The sequence below is a fragment of the Canis aureus genome, chromosome 23 (assembly GCF_053574225.1).
Source record: "Canis aureus isolate CA01 chromosome 23, VMU_Caureus_v.1.0, whole genome shotgun sequence".
Classification (NCBI taxonomy): domain Eukaryota; kingdom Metazoa; phylum Chordata; class Mammalia; order Carnivora; family Canidae; genus Canis; species Canis aureus.
This window is the reverse complement of record NC_135633.1, coordinates 15,373,434-15,399,065: the sequence shown is the minus strand read 5'-3', so window position 1 is coordinate 15,399,065 and position 25,632 is coordinate 15,373,434. Positions and strand designations below refer to the sequence as shown.

Genomic DNA, 25,632 nt, shown 5'->3' with positions numbered 1-25,632 from the left:
TCTAACGTCCTTTGCTGATACAGGACCCCATCTAGGACACCACATTACATTTAGTCATCATACCTCCTTAGGTTTCTCTCGGCTGTGACTGTTTCTTTATTTTTGATGACCTTGCAGTTTTGAGGAGTACTGATCAAGCATATTTTAGGATGCCCATCTACTGAAATCTGTCTAATGCTTTTCTCCTATTTAGTCTGGGCTCCTGGGTTTGGAAAGGAAGAACACTGAGGTAAATGCCATTTTCACCACTTCACCTCAAATGCCATGAGTTATGACTATGAGGTTGACCTTGATCACCTGGCTTAGTTAGTGTTTGTCAAGTTTCTACACTGTAGAAAGTTGCTCTTTCCCTCCTTTCCATATTGTACTCTTTGGAAGGAAGGCCCACATTTAAGAGGCAAAGGATTATGCTCCCCTTCCCTGAGGTCATAGAATCTATGTAAATTATGTGGAATTCTACAAAGGAGATTTCTCTCCGCTTCCTCATTTACTAATTCAGTCGTTGATATCAGTATGGACTCATGTATATTGGTTTTGTGCTTTTGGTTATAATCCAATATTTATTTATTTTGTTGCTCAGATTATGTTCTAGCTTCTTTCCTTTCTGGTTCCAGACTCATTTTGCAGATTCCCTTTCCAGGCCTAGAATTCACCATCTTTCCAAAAAGCTCTGGTTCCTTTTATTGGAGAATCATACTAGAAACTAAGATGCTAGGTATATATGTTCACTGCTACTTGAGGGCCATTACTTTTAGGACTTCTCAGCTAATAGAGTAAGAAACTAACCCAAGTATGTATAGTTGACCCTTGAACAGTGTAGGGGGTTAAGGGCACTGACGACTTCACAGTCAAAAACATCTGTATATAACTTTTGACCCCCCCCCAGAACTTAACTACTAATAGCCTACTGTTGACTGGAAGCCATAAGAATAACATAAACAAAACAAAACAAAACAAAAGAATAACATTAACAGTCAATTAACACATATCTATATGTATTATATACTATATTCTTAAAGTAAGATTGAGAATTGAAAATGTTATTAAGAATATCAAAAGGAAAATACATTTACAGTACTCTAGGTATATTTATTGGAAAAAAAAAAGTCCATATATAGATGCACCAGGCTGGGCTGGGACAGGGACAAGGAGATGATAGTGGGCTTGGCTCCGAGATGGCGATGTTTTATAGTCTAGTGGCCTCAGCTCAGCAGTGGCAGTCACTAGGCACACCTGTGGGGTGTGACAGCAGCCTGGAGGCACAGTACAGCCACTCCATCTGCCTGGAGGTATACCTGGCCTGTGACCATTGGCAGCTCTGGCTACCTCTGCGTACACCAGCCCTCAGGAGGCCAAGGGGCTGGGGTACTGCCACAGAAGAGGGGTCCCTACCCAGCCCGAGAGTGTCTGAGGTCTGTGGCCAACCCAGTACAGCCCTGAAGCCTGAATGATTCAGTGCAGGGATGCAACGGGCATGGGGATCCAAGCACAGTGCCATTCCTGCCCTCTGAGCACGTTCCTCCTCTTCAGCCCAGCCTCCTACCTGCCAGCCCTGGGTGCTGGCATATGGGTGAGCTACAGCCCTGCCCAGATCTAGGGCACGTAGGGGCTTCTGACAGCCTTGGGGAACCTCTTCAGCTATTCAGAGAGCAGCAGGTGCAGCCTCTTTACCAGCTGCCTTTGATTTGGTAAGGACTGGGGTGAGCCCTTATAAATAAATGCCTTGTGGCTTCTGCTGTCAACTCAAAAACAAAATGCATAAAAGTGGAGTCATGCAGTTCAAACCTGTGCGGTTCAGGCTCATCTGTACTCCTGCCTCGCAATATTTCCATATATAACCATCTGTTTCTATATTAAGCTAATCAAGAAGGTTTACTGATATCTCCACCTCTAATCCATTACCATGTAGATCATCTTCACCTTTTTCCCTGCTTGTCTCCCCCTCCCACTCCAACGGTGAGAAACTTGGCTCCTACCATCTACCATCCGTTTCCTTAATTGTTCAATACCAGTGTGCATGTGTGGCAGTATCAGAATTGTTGACCTCCACCCCCATGAGAGATAACTTTATCAACTAGACTACATGCTAATGTGCAGTTCCTTCTAACTTTGATTTCAGAGACACCACTCATTTCCAATAATACTTAGGTCAGCACCGTCCCGCTAACCCCTTTCAGTGAGATGGTCTCATACGTTTGTAATACTGTTGGGTTCTATTATCACAGTCTGCGTCCCATGCTTGGAGCCCCCAACCTCCTAAATGATTTTTTTAATTTGCTTACCTTGAGGTTTACTCCCCATGCTAAAAAAGTTCTGTGGGCTTGACAAATGCATAAATCATGTATCTATCATTATACTATCATAGTTTCACCTTCTTAAAAATTTTCAGTACTTTGCCTATTCAGACCTGCCCCCAAACCCCTGGCAACCACTGATCTTTTCACTACCTTTACTGGATGTCATATCATTGGAATCATACATGTGTTGCCTTTTCAGAGTAGTCTCTTAGGAATCATATATTTCAAGTTCTTCATGTCTCTTCATGGCTTTATTGCTCATTTTTAAAAATCACTGAATAATATTTCACCATGTGGATATATCACAGTTGATCTATCTATTTGCCTATTGAAGTATGCCTTGGTTGCTTCAAGTTTTTGGCAATTATGAATAAAACTGCTATAAACATTCACATGCAGGGTTTTGTGTGAGTATATGTTTCAAATCAAGTGAATACGAGGAATACCAGTTGCTGGATTATATGATAAAACTATAGCTTTGTAGGAAACTATCACGTGGTCTTCCAAGATAGCTATATTATTTGACATTCCCACCATCAATGAATGAGAGTTCTTGGATGTGGCTTCACATCTTTGCCAGTATTTGGTATTATCAAGTTTGGGGGATTTTAATCATGCTAATAAATGTGGTGGTATCTCATTGTTTTTGTCATTCCATAATGCCAAATGATGTTGAACCTTTCTTCATGTTCCTTTTGCCATTTCTACATCTTCTTTGGTGACGTCTGTTTAGAGCTTCCCATTTTGATTTGTTTTCTTAGTCCATTTTTAAAGTTTTTTTGATGTTTTGCATATAAATCTTTTATCCAATCTATGTTTTGCAAATATTTTCTCTAAGTCTATGGCTTGTTTTTTTATTCACTTAATACCTTTTGCAGAGTCAAAATTTTAATGAAATCTGGCCTTTCCATTTTTCTTTCATGGATTGTCCTTTTGTGTTGTATGTTAAAAGTCACTGCCAAACCCTGCGTCACATGGGTTTTTCTCTTCTATTTTTTCTAGAAATTTTTTAGTATTGTGTCTTATTCTTAGGCCTGTGATCATTTTGAGTTAAATTTTGCAGAAAATGTGTGGCTTATATCTAGATTCACTTTTTACATGTGGATGCCCAGTTGTTCTCATACCATACGTTGACAAGACTATCCATTCTGCATTGAATCACCTTTGCTCCCTTGTCAAAGATGAGTTGAACATTTGTGTGTGTGGATCTATTTCTGGGTTCTCAATTCTGTTCCAGTATACTCTTTTGCCAATGTCAAACTGTATTAATTACTGTAGTTTTATAGTAAGTCTTAAGGTTTGGTAGGGTCAGTCCTCCAACTTTGTCAGTTTTCTTCAGTATTGTGCTGGGTACTGTGGGTCTTTTGTCTTTCTTGTAAGCTTGAGAATCGGGCTATTGTATAACCACAAAATAGCATGCTGTGATTTTGAGTGGGATTGTATTAAATCTATGGAGGAAGTTGGGAAGAATTGACACCTCAACAAAATCAAGTTTTATAATTCATGAATACTTCATTTACCTAAATCTTCTTTGATTTTTTACATCGAGTCTTATCATTTTCTGCATATCCATTCTGTATGTATTTTGTTAGATTTGTATCTAAGAATTGCATTTTGGGGTGTTACTATAAATAATATTGTGTTTTTAATTTCAAATTCCAATCATTCATTGCTGGCATATAGGAAGGCAAAGGACGTGTATTTTTTTTTACCTTGTATCTCTAACCTTGCTATAATTGCTTACTAGTTCTAGGAGTTTGGAGTTTTTTGTTCTATTTTGGTCAATTAGTTGGCATTTTCTACACAGATAACCATGTCATCTGCAAAGACAGTTTTATTTCTTTGTTCCAATTTCTATACCTTTTATTTCTTTTTTTAAAAAATATTTTATTTATTCATGAGAGACACAGAGAGACAGAGACATAGGCAGAGGGAGAAGCAGGCTCCCTGCAGGGAGCCTGATGTGGGACTCGATCCCAGGACCCTGGGATCACGACCTGAGCCAAAGGCAGATGCTCACTCACTGAGGCACCCAGGTGCCCCTATTTCCTTTTCTTGTGTTATGGCACTAACTAGGATTTTTAGTATGGTTTTGGATAGTCATGGTGAGAGGAGACATCTCTGCCTTGTTCCCAATCTTAGGAGGAAAGCATTCAGATCCACACCATTAAGTATGATGTTAGGTGTAATTTTTTGATTGATGTTCTTTCAGGTTGATTCTTCACATAGACAAAAAATGTAGGGGTTTACTGACCAGATCATTGTCAAGTGAGTTGTCTCTTGCTGCCCAGAACGTCTGTGGGGGCCCTTGATCCATTTAGGAATTAGGGGAGTTTTAGTAGCTTTCAGAAGGATCAGAGATTAATCATCAGAGTCTTGCTATGGATCTAGAGCAGCCCAAATATCTCACTGGTGCCCACTTACACTGAAGGGGAAAGAACGTCCTAGCTATTCTCTTGCCTTCCCTTGGTATGTCTAGTTTGGTTTGGTGGTTGTTTTGTCTTGTAGACACAAGGAGCATGGTCCAGGGAGTGCTAAGGAACAGATGAATTCATGACCCCTGACCCTCTGGACCACACCTACCTATTTGCTCCTCCATCCATAGCCCTCCCTTCCCACCTACATTCCCAGTGCTCAGGCATAATCATCACTCTCAACACCTACCCTGTTTTTACTCACCTTGATGGTATTTTTTTTACACTTGTGTCAGAGAAAAATCTATAGTTTTCAAAGTCCATCTCAAATCCTCCCCAGTCTTGCATCCAGAGCTACCTCTGTTCTGCCTGAGGCCCCACAGCCCTGTAGGAGCTCACATGGTTCTCCCTCTGTGCAGCATCCTGAATGTTGTGTTTATATGTCTGCCCCTCCCACCATCTGTGAGCAGAGTGAGGCAGATCCCTATTTCCCAGGCCTATATTCCCAATGCTGGCATGAGGTCAGCTTCAGAAGAGGTGCCTAGTGATGTTTACTAGTTGAATGAATGAAATTACTGGCTTTGCATAAATGGACCCTTTTGTAATTTGCGAAACCTCTGTCTGTCCTTCTCTCCATTCTTGTCCCTGTGGTATTCTTTGGATCCCTGTATGTATTCTGAAGTATAAGAGATGCCTGCAGCTATTCCGTTTCTCATGGAAAAAAAGGAAAAGAAAATTATCATTCATTGTAGACTTATGCTATTCATCTATCAACTTTATGATCCTGGTGTCCTGTGTATTAAATAGGGTGTTTGAGCTCCAAGCCCCAGAATATGCCAACTCAACTAGCTTAAACAATAAGGGAGGGATCCCTGGGTGGCTCAGCAGTTTAGCGCCTGCCTTTGGCCCAAGGCATGATCCTGGAGTCCTGGGATCGAGTCCCACGTGAGGCTCCCTGCATGGAGTCTGCTTCTCCCCCTGCCTGTGTCTCTGCCTCTCTCTCTCTATGTCTTTCATGAATAAATAAAATCTTTAAAAAAAAAAATAAGGAGCTGATTATATCTCTTATAACAGGACACATAAAGCTGGAGTGGTTCCAGGGATGGTGGCCCAACAGTATCAACAAGAACCCCTGTTTTTTTTCTCTACCAATCCTAGCATATTAGTTTCTTCTTTGGATTTGGGCTAGCTCACCTCATGGCCACAAAATGGCTGCAGCAAACCCAGGCATAGCATCCCGACATAATAATGATGAGAAGGAAAAAGATACCTTTTCTTCTTTGGGCCTTCCTTTAAAATGAAGGAAAACTATTAGAGGCTTCTAGAAATTTTTTCTCACTGCTCATTGTATCACAGGGCAGTGCTTGATTCAGTCACTACCAAGGCAATTAAGATGATCATGATTAGCTTAAACCAATCAGGATCTCCCCCTCGAACTTAGGAGGGAGAAGTGTACACCGAAACAAACTGAGGGGTCTTTGAGCAGGAAAAAAGAGTAAAATAAATATTAGTTAGGAAGCCAGCAGTGTCAGCTACAACATTGTTTTGTAGAGAACTGTTTTAGACTGAGTTTCAGGGAGGTTAAATTGCTTCCTTAAGGTCCCACCGCTGATAAAAATAGAAGTTGGATTCAAATCCAGCTCTTTTCAACTCCAAAGCCCATCCTTGTACTTTTTCTGTGGCACAGCTGGACCCAGAGTCAGCCTGCATTTCCCGGAAAAGCCAAAGCCCCCTTTCTGATGGCAAGCACTTCAGGCAGGAGTTGAGGCAATCACCCTGCTTTCCCGAGCTCGACCTTCAGCTGGGCATTTAATCTGTTTATTAAGTTATGACTAATGGCACTGCGAGACACCAAGGGCTGCACATTCAGACCTAGTTTTAGATTGTTAGTGGAGGTTCAAGGGATAAACATCATATTCCTATTCTGTGCCGAGAAAATTCAATTGCAGCTCTTTTCTCTTTCAGAGCACAGGGATTGGCGTGGGGCTTCTGCTGGGTCCTGCTTGGGTTTAATAGAAATGAAGCCTCCAAAGCAGGCGGGCTGTTTTGGGAAAGTGGCCACTAATGCGGCCCCATGGGGCAGGGGCCAGGCCTGAACTGGGCAGTTTGCATATTCACTTTTACAAACAGTTGGCTCAGAGTCAGCAGTTAATGGGATGGGAATGATGTTCCTGTACCAAATCATTTCCTGAAAAAAAAAAAAAAAACACATTTCCAATTGCAAACATATCTCAGCCTTTCTTCTAGGGTTTGTTATGTCTCTGTGAGTGAATTAAAGAGGCAGGGTAGAGGGGAGTGTTTCTGACTGGGGGTTTTTCATCTGAAAACATTTTAACAATGATGTACACATAAAAAAGATCCTGTTCAGACCCACCTTTAGGAGGCCTTGCAAATATTACATTTCAAGTCACATTTTAGAGGTGTAAATATCTCCATAGTCGCAAATTGGCTCTGGCCGCATGCACAACAGTCTTGGAACAGATGCGGCTTTTCTCTGCTTACAAAGTATAAGCACACACATGTGCACACAGGGTCAGGCCAAAATTTATCCCCCCCCCCCCCCCTCCAAGAACAAGCTGGAATCTTTCTTTGCATCCTCTGCACTGCTTTGGCAGACTCTGGCTCAATTCTTAACCTGTATAGTTGAACGGTGGTCTTAACGGTTTGGGTTATTCATTTACTCAACAAATAGTTTTTTAATTTTTTAAAGAGATATTTATTTGTTTTAGTGCATGCGAGCAGTGGGGAGAGGCAGAAGAGGAGGAAGAGGAGCGGAGAGAGAGAGAGAGAGAGGCAGACTCCCTGCTGACACAGGGAGCATAACTGAGGGCCCCTGAGCCCAAATTTCGATTCACAAATTCAACTGACTGAGCCACTCAGGTGCCCCACATAATATATTTACACAATTCTTACCAAGTCCCCGGCACTCGTCTAAGTCCTTAATATATATTAACTCATTTAACCTCACCAATCCTAGGAGGTAAGGTAATATTATCACTCCCATTTTGCAGTTGGGAAAACTGAGGTATAAGAAGTTAATGAACTTGACTGAGGTCACAGAGCTAGTAGATCATGGCTTTGAATGTAGGCACTCTGGCTCCTCTTTGGAGATCTAATAGTGAACAAAATAGAAAAAGTGCCAGTCTTCCCACAGTTTATTTTCTGGCACGGGGGAATAGACAACAGACATATGATTAATAATTATTTCAGGGATGCCTGGGTGGCTCAGCAGCTGAGTGCCTGCCTTCCGCTCAGGACGTGATCTTAGAGTTCTGGAATCAAGTCCTGCATCGGGCTCTGCTTGGAGCCTGCTTCTCCCTCTGCCTGTGTCTCTGCCTCTCTCTGTGTCTCTTGTGAATAAATAAATAAAATCTTTTAAAAAATTGTTATTTCAGATTGTGATGAGTGTTCTGAAGAAAATATAACATGGGAGGGAGCAGGGGGCTAATCAGAAGGCCTTGTAGGTGTGAGTAAGGAGTTTAAGCTTTATTCTGATTGTAATGGGAAGCCAAGGAGAGCCTAAAGCAGAAGAATGTATGATGCTATTTACATCCTTCTAGATCATCCTGACTCTGCAGTGGGAAGGAGACAGGGGTGGGGAAGATGCTTCGGAAAGCAGTAGACCAGTTAGAAGGTGATTCTGGTTGTCCAGGTGAAAGATAATGGTGGCCTGACCCAGGAAGTGGTGGTGAAGACGGTGAGAAGTGGTTGGCATTGGATCCTGGTTTAGAGGTGGAGCCCGCAAAACTTGCCAATGTATTAGATGCAAAACATGAGGAAGAAGGAGAAGTTAAGGGTGTTTTTTTTGGATTTTGGCTTAAACCATTATATAAATGGTGGTGCCATTTCCTGAAGAAGAGAAGAACCGGGGAATGACGGTCTTGTTTTAGTGATGTTATGGTGGGGGTGAGGGTGTTGACAATCATTATGTTTCGGATGTATACATTTGAGGTCTCTATTAATGGACAAACAAGGAAACATCAGGTAAGCCTGGAGCTCGGGGTCAGGCCGAGTCTAGAGATTTAAATGTGGACATCATCAGCCTTTGGGTATATGGACTCAACCAGGACAACACCATCCAATTGAATTTCTGGTAATGATGGACAGCGTTACATCTGTGGTGTCTGGCATGGTAGCCACGAGCCACCTGTGGGTCAGTGAACACTTGCAGTGTGGTTGGTACAACAGAGAAACCGAATTTTTAATTCATTTAAATGTGCATAGCCTCATGCGGCTGGAGGCTACTGTACTGATAGTGCAGACCGGAGGTGGACTGTCAGTAGAGAAGGTTCTGGGCAGGAGCTGGCATCTTTACCAGCCAGTACACCCAGCCTCGCACCCCCATTTAAGCGTGACATACCTCCACTGCCCAGTGCTTGCACAGCAGTGCTTGTTCTGGGGTGGAAATCTTGCCGCTTTGGGAGAAACAGCCTGGAAAAGAAAGCAGACTGCTAGTCTGAAGAGGAATCGTGGAAGAAATTGTAGGAGTCTAATGCAACCACAGGAGTCCATTGTTTTCCACTAGAAAGCAAATGCGACCCTCTGCTTATTAGAATCATTTCAGCCTTGAAGGTGTGGCTTTTATTTTTCAGCCGTGCTTCATGGGGAGAATGGCAGAGAGTGGTGGGTGTCTGTGAATTTGCAGATTCAAGACCGTGACTGGCTGATATCCCATGTGAATGTCAAGAGCCCACAGCGACGGGACTAAATACCAGCTTCATAATGCAAGTTGTGTCTCTTTAGGGTAGAGTGTGTTTCACTCTCTTTGTTAGGCAATCTCGTTCCCAGTCCAACTGCAAACATCAGTGAGTTTGCTAATATGAAAGGACTCTTTGTAAGTGGCTGCCTTGGGCTCAAGAGTTCTTGTAAGTATATGCTGGCAGTCGAGGAGGCCAGAGTCCATAAAAAAATAAATAAATAAAATTGGAAAGATGGGACATTGCTTCTATTAAGGTTGATGGCTGCTGCCATATTAGCTCTTTGAGAGCCCTTGGTGACCAGTGCCTTCAGAGAAAATGGTCTTTCTGTGCTTAATTGGTGAAAAGTAATTATCCAAACTGGAAGTGAATGGAGGTGAGGAGATTTCAGTCACTGATTTTAGAGGGAGGTGATCCAAGGTCAGTGCCCAGCAAGTGCCCGTCACACAGTGGTTTTGTGGTAGGGATTTGTTTTTCGCTAAGGCTTCATTTCCGGGGGGCGGGAGGGGACACATAGAGGGGAGCAGGCTGGAAGTCTTTAGTGGCCATTGACCTCTTTCTGTTTTTTTCTTTGAGGAAAGTGGAATTGTAGATTTCTAGGATTTGAAAACAGTGAAAGGACTCGCTGGCCAGCCAGTGGAGCTCTTGACGTTCAGTTGAGGAAGTGGACTTGCGAGGGGAGGCCCCCAACTCATTAGGGCTGAAGGACAGGACCGGAGCCCAGAAAGAGGCTGGATTGAGGCATTCTCGAGAACAGCAGGCTGGGGTAGGGTGGAGTGAGAAGAGATTATCCTCATCAGAAAAATACTCAGGGAAGCCAAACAAGGAGAGAAGGCGGAGGAGGGTTGCTCCAAGGATGGCAATGGCTTACAATGGAAATGTAGCCTTGGCTTTGGTGACCTTGTTCACCCCAGGGGTTACTGGGCACCCAACATGCACCGGACAGCAAGCCCTGGAAGGGGAGGGGCAGGCAGGGATCTGAGAGGGCAGTGCCCACCTCACTTGTGTTTATCCTGAGCTCCTGTCTGGGAACAAGCAGCGGCCCCTCTGTGTCCCCCAGAAAAGAGAGTGAGGTGATAGTTGGAAGAGGGGCCATGAAGGGGCCTGCTCGGTCCTCTTCACGGGGAGAGGCAGGGAATCTCCTGCAGGCTGAGTAACAGCTGTCACACGTAACCTCAGTGGTTTCAGGAATGGCAATCTCCAACACGCTTGTCATCCATGGGCACAGTGTGACCCTGCCTCTGTTCTCCCTGCAGTATCAGAGCTTCAGGAGGAAGGCATGAACGCCATCAACCTGCCCCTCAGCCCGATCCCCTTCGAGCTGGACCCGGAGGACACCATGCTGGGTAACTGGGTCTCTTGTTCTCTGGGTTACCCTCATGCCTTCCAGCAGAGCCACCCCCACTGACTGCCTTTTTCTTTTAAAGAGGAGAATGAAGTGCGGACGATGGTGGACCCAAACTCCCGCAGTGACCCCAAACTGCAAGAACTGATGAAGGTAAGAAGAAATTAGCCTGCCCCAGGCTCAACCAGCATCTGTAGAGCCCCTGCTCTGGGCGGCCTGCACCGAAGCCACTGCCGAGTGAACTGGGAGTCCTGGGCAGTCATGGTCCCGCAGGTGGACATCTCAAATTTAGCAAAGATGGGACATGGGCGCTGCCCCACAAATGGTGTTGGTCACAAGCGCCGGAGAAGTTAGCACAGATGAGCTCACACGTGCCAGGATCTTAGAGTTCATACAGTCTTCCCACTGCTTTTCTCAGGGACCCTCGAAGGCATCCTGCAAGTGGGACTGCATATCCTCCCCACTTACCCATGAGGCAAATGAGTCTTAGAAAAGCCAGTGGTTTGTGTTTGGTCACAGCTGAGGAGAGGAGATGGAATTCAAGCAGAAGTAGATGAGATTAAATGAAGTAGTGTACGTTGTGCCTGCCACAGGGGCTGGCGGGTACTCATCCCCTGCAAAATGTCCATGCCATCCCCCTTTGGATTCCTCATCCTCTGTTTTTCTTCTTCAGCTTCTCCAAGCTGCCCTCAAAACAAGACAGAAAGGCACTGGATGCCAGAGTGGTTCATTCAAAATGTGAACCGGATCCATCATTTTCCTACTCAAACCCTGTGTATAGATTCCTACCAACTGAAGGTTGAGGCCCATGCTCCTGAGGGTGGTGGTATTTGGGGTCTCATGCTCTAGCTGCCTCTCTAGCTGTCCCTATTAGAGTCTGATGACTGGTCACCACTACTCAAACCCTTCTATCTCCTTCACTAAATGGTGAGGTGCTCAGGAGACTCTTTTTGCATCATTGTACCCCCAGGATCCAGCACAGAATGTGACATGGAGCAGCTATTCCTAAATGCTGGATGGGTGGGGATAGATGGAAATGGCTGGCTGGAGGGAGGGAAGGAGAGTAAGGGTAGGGAGGGAAGATCTATGGACAGTAGAACAATGTAGAACAATGTACTGTGAAGGCCCCAGGCTCCACCCAGGTGTGGGAACCCAGCCCAGCTACTGCCCCTGTTATAAAGGGAATCTGTTTATACTCAAAGGAGTCAAACGCAAAAGGTGATGTTCCGTGTGACTCCTCAGGCAACTACTCCAAAATTCTGGGTAGTTGCCAGTGGCCTGTCCTCAGGGGAGGGGACAGAGCCCAAAGATCCCAGAGGAACCTTCTTATGCTGAGGGAATTGCTCTGTATCTTGGTTGTGGTAGTTACATAAATGACCAAAACTCACCAAACCATAGCTTTAATATCAGTTAATATCAGTTAATTTTACTGTATATAAATAATATAATAAGCAAATGAGCTGAAAAAATTTAAAACAGAGAGCAATGGACTTGGACCAGCTACAGTTTCCTTATCTGAAAAAATGAAGCGAATGATCTGTCCCTCTCAGAGGTATTGTGCAGATTAACTCTACGAGATGCCCCATGGAATGGCTCCGCTCGGTGCTTGGTGCAGAGGGTGCTCAGGTAATGGCAGCCGCTAAGAGAGACATGAGAGAGGAGACCACACTGGCCCCACGGAGAGGTAGCTTGGGGCCAGGAGATCAGTCCCTTAGAGGGGGATGGAGAGTTCGGTTCCTGTGTCTGTCCATGATCCACGATGTGACCTTGGCAAATATGTTCACTTCTGTGTGTGATCTCCCCTCCTGAGCATGGGGGTGACAGTAACCACCTGGCCGAGTGTCATAATGGGGGAGAGCTTTATTCATTCATAAGATGTACCTCCACCAATCTTTTGGCCTTTGCCATATGTAATTCTTTTCTGCTATCTGAACTGGGAAGTATCTTCCTCCTCCATTTTGGAGGTGGGCAATCAGAGGCTCAGAGCAGAAACTGGCCTGCCTTAGATTCATAGATTGTGGACATGCACAGAGGCTCCTAGATGACAGAGCTACACAAATCAGTTAGTGGGTAACTAACCCCAGTTTATAGACCTCCATACCATTGCCTGGTACATCCCTTACCCCCAAACACCGCGTGAATGTAGCTTGCCATTGGGGTAAGGGATGGTAAGGGGCCACAGGATATTAACAGAGACACTGTTAACAGGTGTCACCAGCACTGGAAGCTCTTGCACCAGAAAAAGAACAGGGCCCCAGGGCTCACACCGTGTTGTGACCACATACTGAATCACAGGGGCCAGTTCTGCTTTCCAAATCGGAAGCTCATTTAGATTTTAACTGTCCAGGATAAGAAAGCTAATCTATAGGAAAATACGAATGACTTTTCTCTTATTCGATCTCTCTCCCCGGTAGGTATTAATTGACTGGATTAATGACGTGCTTGTCGGAGAAAGAATCATTGTCAAAGACCTGGCTGAAGATTTATATGACGGACAAGTCCTGCAGAAGCTCTTTGGTGAGAAGGGGGTTGAGTGTTGCGGTGGAGATCTTTGATCTGCAGGTGGATGGCTCACCGACTCCTAGTTAGGGGCTTGTTCTCAGTTTACAGCAGCTCGTGTGCAGTGGACTGTAGATGTGTAGAGTGTGGGATACAGACCAGTGGGGCGTAGAGGTGTCCTTCTGGAATCTGTTTTACACGAATGAATGGCAGAGGGAGTTCAATGACCACATGGGGCTGTTGCTCCTAGCAGTCGAAGGCCATCAGCTGGGGAGATGAAGATTCCAGTGGATACTGGAAAACATACCTTACCCTCTCCAGAAAGTTGTGTACTTGTGGCCTCTGTAGGTATATTTACGTGTGTGTGTGTGTGTGTGTGTAAGTATATGTTTGTATACCTCTGTCACCTGTGGGCGTGTGTGTGTGTCTATATGAGTGTGTGTTTGTGTGCATGGATGTGTACTTCTGTGATCCATGGACCTGTGTGTATGGGTTCCTCTGTGTACCCTCTCTAGGTCAGGTGCAAGTATGTGGGAGCCTGTGCCTCTGTGATGTTTGGCCTCTGCGTGTCTAGATGTGTTATGTCTGGGAAGGTGTGTGTCCATTCACAGTGTTCCCATGAAAAATATAAGGCCTCCAGGGAAAGAAAGGCGAATTCAGGGGTGATCTCGGTGTTGAAAGGCCAAATTCAGCCTGAATTAGTTTGGACTTTCCTCAACTGCTCCCCATTTTCTCTCTTGTCCCAAACCTCTGCTCCAGATTCTAGACTTTCATTCCTAGCTGTCCACTCAGCTGTGTGCACCTCACACAAAGCTCATCTACTTTTCCCAAGATACTCCTTGACCTCTGAGTTAATAGAACCCCTTCTCCCTCTTTCTTGCCACTTCCAGAGAGGTGGGAGGCCTCCAGGGTGCATTTCTTCTTGCACCCATTGTCTCCCTGCCACCTTCCCTTGTTGGCACTACTGAAACAGCTTCCGACCTCACCTCTGTGCCTCCCCTCTCACTGGCCCCAGCCCACTCGCACGGCACCAGCAGAGGAGCCTCCTCCAGACTCAAGTCTAGTCTTGCCAGTTCTTGCCCTCCCCTACTAGGGGGACCCAGGCAGGCCCCATGGCACCACATTCAGACATATCCACAGCCACTACCAGCTGTCTTCTCAACCTCAGATCCAGACACCTTCACACGTGTGGTTTTTGTAATGTAAGGTGCTGAGTATCGTGCCTGACACACAGTGAGTGTCCCATCAATATCTTTCATCATTTTCATTAGTACTAGCTTTATTTTTTTAAAGATTTTATTCATTCATTCATGAGAGACAGAGTGAGAGATGCAGAGACACAGGCAGAGGGAGAAGTAGGCTCCCTGTGGGGAGCCTGATGCAGGACTCGATCCCAGGACCCCAGGATCATGCTCTGAGCCAAAGGCAGATGCTCAACCACTGAGCCACCCAGGCGCCCTGACTTTATTATTTTTGTGAATACCCTTGTTGTGTTATTAGGTAAATGTCTGTGGGTTTCTTGAGGGCAGGAACACCACCTCATACTCATTTATCCAGGCTTCTCCAGTTTGCCTGCACATATTGCCTGGCACTTAATCAATGTGTATTAAATGAACGAATGATATAAATTCTAGTAATTTCCAGGAAGCTAAACTGATTTGGTACCCAAACATCAATATTAGTGGGTGTTTAATATTTAAAGGCTTGTAAACACAATTGAACACAGAGAGGAAAAGGCTTTGGCACGTGTCCGTGTGGAAAAGCCGTGAGCCTCAACTGAGCATCTCCTTCTGCGACTGTGGCTTTTAACTCCCCCCGCAGATTTCTGGTTGGGATCTGAAAGTGTCTCGAGATGCTCTGTGTGGGGCTTTCAAGGCAAGGGTGGAACGTGGCCATGGAGTGATGGAACATGGTCATGAGGTAATCTCGCTGCTGTGAATGGTTCCAGAACCGCCCAACATCGCGTCCGTGTGGCCCCGAGTCAGGCACAGAGCAGTCACATTCGATTATTTCAGATCCCAGCCTTCCTGTTGAAAAGGTGATGATACTTTTTGTCAACCTAAGTTTAGACCCTTTGTAGGTCGATGGCTGGGCACACATATTAAAAAGCTATATAGGCAGGTTAGCCAGCTGGAGAGAACCGGTTTACTGGTAAAAATATGCCTCAGTAGCTCCTGGGAAGAGTCAGTCTGGAGATAGTTTGGGGACCCTCTAACCTCAACTCCCCCTCTGGCTGTTTTGCTATCTTCCTCTTTCCCAGCAAAGTTTCTCAAAAGAATATTTGGCCCTGTATCTGCTTCCCCACCATTTATCATTCCCCGCTGAGGTACAAGCTGGGTACCACCCCACACCTCCACCGGCTTTCCCTTCTGAGGTCATCATGTCTATTCTGGTGACGTCCTATGCTGTGGCATCCGACACTACTGAACATCTGGCCCCCCTTCCCCAGGGCAGGAGGTTCCTGGGATCTCATGCCCAGTTCCCTTCTGCCTCTGACACACCCCGCTTCCCCGATTTCATCTGCCTTTCTTCTCTGTGTAATGGTGGCCCCTTCTCTTATTTTCTCACATCCTCTTCCTGGGTGTTTCACCTCCTTCTCCATTTCAGCCATCACCTCTCTGATAATCACTCTCTGAAGGTATAACATCTTTTCTTTTTAATATCTATTTGACAGCACAAGCAGGGGGAGCAGCAGGCAGAGGGAGGTGGGAGGAGCAGGCTCCCTGCTCAGCAGGGAGCCCAATGTGGGGCTCGATCCCAGGACCCTGAGATCATGACCTGAGCTGAAGGCAGACACTTAACCGCCTGAGCCATCCAGGTGCCCCTGTAAGGTGATCTGCTTTCTAGGCATACCCACCTGGGTGTCACACAGGTACCTTGGAACCATCCCAAAAGCTGCTTATCGTCCCCCTCCTCACCAAAAGACATTCTGCTTTCCATAGCCATGCATGGTGTCACAACCACACTGCCGTTGCTCCGATTAGAAACCTGGGAGTCATCCTCTCTTGCTCCTTCTCTTTCATCCCTCATAGTCTGTCCCAAATTATGACCACCATATTCCCATATGTAATGTGTCAAACATCCCATTTCTCAACCAGGTAGTATGTGTAAAGCACTTAGAAAGTACTGGCTCGAGCTCCCTTCAGCAGCACACATACTAAAATTGGAACTATACGGAGAAGATTAGCATGGCCCCAGTGCAAGGATGACACGCAAATTCATGAAGCGCTCCATATTTTTTCAGGAAGTTTCCAATTGTCTTGATGTTAATGCCTTGCTAGAGGGAAAAGCAATCTTTAACTTGACAGTGACAAGACCTCCAGTATCTTATAGGTCTTCCTTAGCATATGAAAATCCTTTTGAAATCTCTGTTTTTGCTTACCTCCCCCAACTGTGCATTATCTAATCACAGGGGCAGGGCCAGGGCAGCAGCTCTTTCTGCCCACAGGTCCTGTCCCTGTGCTTTGATAAAACCACCATTTTGCTCGAAAGAAAGAAAAAAAAAGAAAGAATGAATGAATGAACTGGCTTCCTACGTGCTAGGTTGCTGGAGCTTTCTCCACCATCTTCCAGTCCCACTGCTGCCACCTTAGCTTCTCTGGCTCCAAAAATCCTTTTCTCTGTGGTGTGCCGCTTCCTGCCTTTGGTAGACCTCTAAGAGCTTCCAGATCCTCTTTAGAGTTTACTATTTATCTTAATATTAAATAGGCCATTTGTGAATGGGATTTTAACTTTCATTTGAACTAATTTTGGACTTAGAGGTTCAGAGAGAGTACAGAGCTCCTGACCCCCCAGCCCAGTTCCCTCTAATGCTAACGTCTTACCTGACCACAGTACAAGGACAAAACTAAGAAATCAACCTTAGTGCGATACTTAACTAAGTTACAGAATTTATTTGGATTTCGCCAGTTTTTCACATTCACGTCCCTTTTCAGCTCTTGAATCTAATGCCGGATCCCATGTTGCATTCAGTTGTCAGGTCCCCTCCAACCTGTGACAGTCTTTGTCTTTCTCGTCTTTCATGACCTTGACACTTTTGAAAAAGGGCTGATTATTTTGTAGAATGGCTCCCAACTTGGGTTTGTCTGATGTTTTCTGATGATTAGATGAAGGCCACAGAAGTGACGGGTCCTCAGTGTATCTTATCAGGGAGTACATGATGTTAGCGGGTCTTATTACTGGTAAGTTAACCCTGATCACTTGGTTAAGGTGGGGCCTATCAGATTTCTTCACTGTGAAGTCACTATTTTTCTTAGTAATCCATGTATTGAGGGGCAAGGGAGATTATTTAAGATTATGCAAATATCTTGCTTTCCCTTAAATTTAAATAAATGATTGAAATTATCAACCCTATTTTATACTTTGTATATTAGTCAGCGTTCTAGAGAAGCAGAACCAACAGGAGACATACGGAGATAGGGCCGGAGATAGAAATTAACAGTGTGCTGGGCACCATTCAGGTGAGCCAGGGAGGTCTGGGAAGGGCCATCCACATCATCCAGAAGATAAGAGGGTACGTGTTCTGCCTTAGGGGCTGCTCCTCATGAGCCTGGCTGTTTCTCTGTACCTTTGGTGTTGCTACCAGGGAAGACGCAGATGCTGGCCATCCGGGCCTGCCTCTTTCTGATGCTACCCCCACCCTCTCACATCTCTCACACCAACAGCTCCAGCCCTCTCCACACCTCAGGACAAAATCTTGCTGTATTTGCATCCCCAACACCTAGGCAATAGACAGGACTGAGAGAGGCAGGAGAGGAAGTATTCTAGAAAAATGCCTACACTAGATAATCATTTCATGGGAACATAACCTTTCCTGACTTAGGATAGCTCTGTGAGTTTCCTTAGGGTATGTTTTATTTTACTGATTCTTATCTTTAAACATGTGTTCCCCTGTTTAGAGGGATGAAAGTCATAAGGCTCTTCCCTCTGGTTTTCACAATTGCATATGCCCGAAACAGGGTATTTTTTTCAAGCATGTGACAGAGAAAGGTCCCCTGGGCATAAAGGTTCTGGAGGAGGGTTTGTTGGTTTTTGTTTTTTTTAAATTTTTTTTTAATTTTAGTGTGTGTGTTTGTCTTTGTCCCTGATAGACCCTAGAGAGCACCGACCTTACTTACTTACTTACCTAGTCTTACACTTACTTACTTACTTACTTACACTTACTTACTTACTTACTTACTTACTTACTTACTTACCTAGTCTTACGCCGACCTTACTCTTGTCAATTAATATTCATTAAGCAACAACCATTTCATTTGCTACATGCTAACTGCTGAGTTTAGGGATATAAAAGCAAACATGTTGCAGGGTAACATACATTGTAACACAGGGCCTCCCTGTAACTCATGGCCTAGGGGCACAAAGGGCTGTGGGATATCAAGTAGTTTAGGAAAGGTACCTTCAAAGAGGGGACATTTTGAATGTAGCCTTGTGGAAGGAGAATTTCAACCAGGTGTAGAGGGAAAAGAACATTTTAGCACAAAAAGCTGCTGGTACACCCTTGACTTCCATGGAGGCAGAATGTTGTGCAGACAATGAGGGCATGGGAAGGTGATCATCAAGATTAGTTATGCAGGACGTGTGGCTAACACAGATGAGACCCAGCACCTGGACCTTGATTTCTTACACCAGTCTCCAATAATAGAAACCAGGGTATTTGGAGAATTGGCAAACTCTCGGACTGGAGCATTTTGCTGTGCCAAAAAGAGGGTCTGAGAAAGTATATGTATCTGTGGGGAAAGTATTCAAGATCAACCTAAAGCAGCCCCATTGGCTAATGGTGGAAGAATTTGAGCACATAAATGAATGACAGTAATAATGGGTTATAGTCCAAAGTGTAAAATCAATATCCCTAAGCTCATGTTGATATAAATAGCTAAATAAATGAGAGAAAAGGGACAACTCTTTCCCACTGAATAATTGTAAATTATTCACGTATTTACAACCCCCTCAAAGAAGTAAAAGTTTGAGTGGTTTGCATTTTAGTGACTGGCTTCCATGATTATGGTATGGAGCTGGGGAAGGCAAGTAGCTCTGCAGTAGAGAAACAAGGTACAGACCCTGCTTTGACCAGGTGATCAAAGTTAACATCACCAATGATAAATCACATTGATAGCATGTACCCTTGATACGATACAATGAAAAGAGCACTTCACTTCTGTGGTTTTCCTCCCCAACCCATAACCTCAGTCTAACACTGAGAAAAATATAGGAAGAACTCAGTGCTCCTCAAAACTGTCAAGGTCATGAAGAGCAAGGAAAGTCTGAAAACCTATAACAGAATAGAGGATGCTAAAGGTGACAGTGATGAGTAGGTGTGAACAGAAAAAGGACATTAGGGGAAAACTAGTGAAACCCAAAGTATGGAGTTAATATTCATGTACCAATGTCAATTTAGTAGTTGTTAACAGTGGGTGAAACTGGATTCAGAATATGAAGGAACTGTCTGAACTATAGTTTTTAGCTTTTCTATAAGTCTAAAAACCATTCTAAAATGAAAATTTTTATTTAGAGAAAGAGAAAGAGCCTGCATTATAGACAACCTTGAACAAAGAAGTTTAGACTACATTGGGTGGGTAGGCAGTAGTAACTGCTGATGGCCTGTGAGCCAAGTGACATGATCAGAAATGGGGCTTTTGAAGATGATCTAGAAGCAGTAGAGGAAGTACCAGCACAGCATCTCCTTGTAATGATGATGTCAAACTAGAGGGGGAGCTGTATAGATGGGGAAAAGCTTCCAGAAAACCTAGCGATACAAGGAATAAGCAACTAAAGGAAACTGGTGGATGTTGAATGGGGATGGCCCCATGAATCCCAGGGAGAGCAACATCTTGAAGGGTTTGATCATATTGGTTTTGACAGTCACTTCCCCACACCCAACAGTAAGTAGGCTGAAGTAGAAACTGCGAAAACTGAGAGAGGAATGAAGAGAAGGACAGGAGACTAAGTTCCAACCTTGGCTCTACCACTACAACATTTCTCTGCAGCTCAGGTCACTCTTCTGTAAAACCAGGATGATGGCCTCTACAACCTCACAGCTGAGCTAATACAGTACCACTAGCCACGTGTAGCTATTAAAAGTAATCAAAAGTAAAAACGTATGTACTTAGTCACACCAGCTACACTTCAAATGGTTGATAGCCACTTGTGTGTGTCTAGTGACTACATTCAGAGAGTGCAGAAATGAATATCTCTGTCATAGCAGTAAGTTCTTTTGGACAGCACGCTCTAAGGTCTTCCTGCTCTAACAGTCATTGATTCTAGAACACTTGCAGGTAATGCGTACTGCTATTCTTAAACTGGAGGAGGCATTTTTCTGGCCTCAAGCTGGCTGACCAGCTTGAGGCCAGGATAGAAAGGATCTTCTTATTTTTTTATTTATAAGTAATAGAGAAGCTCTCTCAAATTTCTTATGAAGTGGAAGTGCAGAGCTGTACATATGGTATGTCACTGTGTGTGGGAGTTGAGGGACACCTCTAATGCTTGAGTTTGTAGAGAACATCTTAGGGTAATAGTCACAATTAATTCTATAGAATGGAACCAGGGAATCTGGAACTACAATGGGAAGAAGGGACTTAGTAATTTTCCCAGCTTGAATTTTTTCCATGTTTATATATTATCAACCCTATTTTAAAAAAATACAAGGGTTTTATATATAAATTTCAGTAACAGATGTGAAGTAACCTATCAGATGTCAAATAATACTTGATACATTTCAACAGCTATCCCAAGTAAACCCATAAGAAAAGGGAACTACCTAGATATGATGGTGAAAACAATGAATATATTAAATAGTGAAATATCAAAGACATGGTATTAGGGACAAGTCAGAGATGACGGCTCTCACTACCATTATGTTTCGGATATACTACTTAATGTAATAAGAAAAGGAAATAGATTTTAGTGTTCAACATTGGCTAACTAGGTGTTAAGACAGATCCTCTTGGCATGTTTTAAAAATCTGGGTGACTTTAAAAATATTTTTAAACTGATATAGAAGGGAAGGAAGTTCTTCTGATGCCAGAATGAAGGAAGTGTAAATCTAGTAAAATAAGTATTAATTCCTAATGGCCTGTAGCCTAAGGCTTAATAGATCACACATGCAGGGTCAAGAGAAAAAGCCTGGATGAAGTTGAATCAGAGATTCCTGAATAATGCCAAGCATCTCTGAAGGGCAACAATTCCAGTGGGCATACTAGAAAGTCTCGTCCTATAGAGAGTCAGTAAGGATAAATGTCCCAGCCTTGGATATACATGAAACAACAACAAAGTCTGCCCTTGATAATTCTTTATCAAATGTCTGTACCCACACAGATTTAGGAGTAGGATTCACACTACTTATGTGGCTTTAAAAGCCCCAAGATGGAGGGATCCCTGGGTGGCTCAGCGGTTTAGCGCCTGCCTTTGGCCCAGGGTGTGATCTGGGAGTCCCGGGATCGAGTCCTGCATTGGGCTTCTGGCATGGGGCCTGCTTCTCCCTCTGCCGTTCTCTCTCTCTCTCATAAATTAATTAATTAATTATTTTTTTAAAAGCCCCAAGATGGGAAGGAGAGAGGAAGATGGCAGAGTAGAAGAATCCTGAGCCTGTATCGTCCCACAGACACATTGAAGAAACAACTAATATGTAATACAGCTCACTCTGAAATGACCTGAGACTTGCAGAGCAGATCTCCACAACTAAAGGCTTCAAGAGAAGGCCACATTGAGAAGGATAGGAGGGGAGGAGACACAGGAGGGACCCAAACCCTTGGAACAGTGATGACCCACATACAGGAGGGATATTACAGGCACTCGATGTCCTCCCCAAGGAGTAAGGAAACCAAGCCTCAAATCTATCACCTCTGGCCCTGGGGACCTATACCATGAAGTCCCCATAATGTCTAGTTTGAAAATCATTGGGGTTTAATTCTCAGGGCAGGGAGTGGGGTGGGGGCAGGTGGTAGGAAGCTAAGCCTCTGCTCATAAAGGGCCAGCACACTGTATCACTTGACCTGAGACCCAGCACAGAAATAGAAGTTTCAAAAGTGCCTGGGATATACATCAAGGAGAATTATTAATAACTTTAGGACATGTGCCAAAGTGAGGTAGGTATCTGCAAGAGCTTTCTCTGAAAATAGAGGTGCTGGCAGGCCTCATTTTTCTTATTCCCCTTCAGCCTAGCTAGCTGGGCATTTGTAGAAACCAGTTCTGACACTCTCCATCTACCTTGTAACCTTGCAGCTCCTACCACACCCATGGGGCAGCCCCAGATCGTACCAGTGTCTCTCTAGAGCGACTCCTTCCCCGGGGAGGGGGGCGCTTGTCCCACCCACCATCACACCCACTATAGTTGCACTATAGTTGCAGCCAGCCATGCCAGGGGCAATTGTTGCTCATCAGTGTGCCTGCAGCAGTTGCATCCAAACCGCAACAGGAGGGCATATGTAGCACACATGGAGGACACTCGTGGAGTACCTGTTTCTGGTGACTAGAAGGATTGTGCTACTAGACACCACAGGATGCATTCTACAGAAGACTGCTATTTTCAAGACCAGGAGGCATACCTGACCTACCTAATATATTGTAAGAAACACAGAGAATCAGAGTAAAAGGAATATGATCCAAACAAAAAAAAAAAAAAGACAAAAAATTCCAGAAAAACAGCTAAACAAAATGGAGATAAGCAATTTACCTGATGAAGAGTTTAAAGTAGTGGTCCTACTAAACTTTACTCACTGGACTTGAGAAATGAGTGAATTAAATCATGGGGAACTTAAACAAAAGAGAGAGAAAATATGAAAAATAACTAAGCAGAGCTGAATAATAACTGAAAAGAAAAACACCATAGAGGGAATCAACAATACAGTAGAGGATGCAGAAAAATGGAGCAGTGATCTGGAAGACAGAGTAGTAGAAAGCCCTCAAGATAAACAATAAAAGGAAAAAAAGAATTGTAGAGAATGAGGATATGTTAAGAGAATGCTTCATCATCAAGAATAATAACATTTGCATAATAGGGGTTCCAAAAGGAGAAGAGAGAGATACGAGGCAAAACTTAACTTCAAGAAATAATAGCTGGAAACTTCCCTAACTGGGGACAAAAAACAGATATCCAGGTCCAGGAAACACAGAGAACACCAAAAATTATGCACCCAAGGAGGTCAACAACAAAACACATAGTAATCAAAATGACAAAAAGATAAAGAGAGATTCTTAAAAGCAGCAAGAGAAAAGTGAACAGTTACACACAAGGGAAAACCCATAAGGCTATCAGCTAATTTTCCAGCAGAAACTTTGCAGGCCCAAAGAAAGTGGCATATTATATTCAAATTGATGAAAAAATAAAATCTACAACCAAGAATACTCTATTCAGCAAGGTTATCATTCAGAATAGGAGAGATAAAGAATTTTCCAGATGTGAAAGGAATTCATCACCAGTAAGCTGGCCTTACAGTAAACATTAAAAGGACTTCCTTAAAAGGAAAAGGCCATAATTAGAAATTTCAAAAAATATGAAAAGAAAAAATTTGACTGCTAAAAGCAAACATACACTAAAGAGAGCAATCACTTTAAAGCTGGTATGATGATTAAAACACAAGAATTATAAAATCAATTATACCTTTTAAAAAAAATAGTCAAGGGACTCAAAAGATGTAAAATATGACATCATATACATCAAACCTGGAGGGGAAGAAGTAAAAATGAAGTTCTTTTAGAAACTATTGAAACTTAAATGACCACCACCTTAATATAGACTGCTATATACTTAGGATGATATATATGAACCTCATGGTAACCAAAAACCAGAACCTCTCTTGGATAAAAGATAAGGAGAAAGGAATCCAAGTATAACACTAAATAAAATCATCAATGACAAGAGAACAAGAAAGGAACGGAGAACCTACAAAAATAACCAGAAGACAATTAACAAAATGGCAAGAAGTACATACCTATCAATAACTACTTCAAATGTAAATGGTCTAACTGCTTCAGTCCAAGACATAAGGTGGAGGAACGGATTAAAAAATGAGACTCATCTGGGCACCTGGGTGGCTCAGTTAAGCACCTGCCTTTGGCTTGAAGGGGATCAAGCTCCACATCGGGCTCCCTGCTTAGTGGGAAACCCTCTTCTCCCTCTCCTCCCCACTCCCACCCTATCTCTCTTTTCTCTCTTTTTCTCAAATAAATAAATAAAATCTTTAAAAAGATCATTAATATGCTTCCTACTAAAGACTCAATTCAGAGCGAAGAACACATAAAATGAAAGGATGGAAAAAGATATTCCATGCAAATAGAAGTGAAACAAAAAAAGCAATACTTACATCGGCAAAATAGACTTTAAAACAGAGATGGTAGATTCTGGTCCAAGATGTCAGCTTAGGAAAATCCTCAACTATTCCACAGGCACACCAAATCTATACCTAGTTATAGGGCAGTTCCTACTGAAGAACTTAAGGCTGACTGAACAGCTGCACAACAAAAGATAGACCACATAGAAAACGGCAAGAGAGACAGAGACATGACAGATGCTGTGAATTGCATTGGGGAGGGACAGTACTAAGTGACCAGGAACAGATTTCTCGGCCCTGGGGCATAGAAAAAAAAAAAAGGCTGCATTTAAAAGGGCAACTAGAATATAAAGGAACCTGCCCTAGAGCCCTGCCAAATGGCGAGAAAGCTTCTGGGACTTTCTCTATAGAGAAAAGTGGAAGAACTCAGAACTTCAACAAGGAAATAGAAAATATTTTTAAAAAATCAGTTGAAGAATAACTGAAATGAAAAATACATTAGAGGGAATGAACAGATTGTAGATGCAGAAGAATGACAGCAATCTAACAGACATTGTCATGGAAAAAGCTCCCAAGCTTAGCAGAAAGGAAAAAATGGGAGGGAGGGAGAGAGGGAGGAAAGAAGGAGGAAAAAGAGAAAAATTGTAAATGAGGGTACGTAAAGGGGAGGTCTTAGTCAACATCAAGCACAATACAATTTGTATTATAGGGGTCCCAGAAGGAAAAGAGAGGGAGAAAAGGACAGAAAACTTATTTTAAGAAATAAATGAAAACATTCCTAACCTGGGTAAGGAAAGACATTTAAGTTCAGGAAGCACAGAAACCCCCAAACAAGATGAATCCAGGGAGGTTTACACCAACACCACAACACATAATAATTAAAGAGAATTTTTAAAGCAACAAGGGAAGGGTACCTGGCTGGCTCAGTTGGTGGAGTATGTGACTCTTGACTTCAGGATTGTAAATTCAAGCCCCACATTGGGTGTAAAGATTACTTTAAAAAAATAAAATATTTTTTAAAAGTGAATAAATGCAGCCACAGAAAAGAAAACTGTTACATACAGGAGAAACCCCATTAGGCTATCAGCTGGTTTTTCAGCAGAACCTGTGCAG

General features: G+C 43.6%; 1 protein-coding gene and 1 non-coding gene across 6 annotated transcripts in view; both read left to right on the top strand.

The window, feature by feature from the left end:
• The window catches only part of PARVA (parvin alpha), a 167,722-nt gene that overhangs the window by 90,740 nt on the left and 51,350 nt on the right, over positions 1-25,632 (top strand). For all 5 annotated transcript variants that reach the window (XM_077866446.1, XM_077866447.1, XM_077866443.1 and 2 more), the window contains exons 2-4: positions 10,665-10,754; positions 10,836-10,906; positions 13,168-13,270. In XM_077866446.1, coding sequence (XP_077722572.1) covers positions 10,665-10,754; positions 10,836-10,906; positions 13,168-13,270 — 264 coding nt within the window. The remainder of the gene's footprint in view (positions 1-10,664; positions 10,755-10,835; positions 10,907-13,167; positions 13,271-25,632) is intronic.
• Positions 16,386-16,492, top strand: LOC144295598 (U6 spliceosomal RNA). The gene has a single exon (XR_013362679.1). It is a non-coding gene; the product is annotated as a U6 spliceosomal RNA (small nuclear RNA).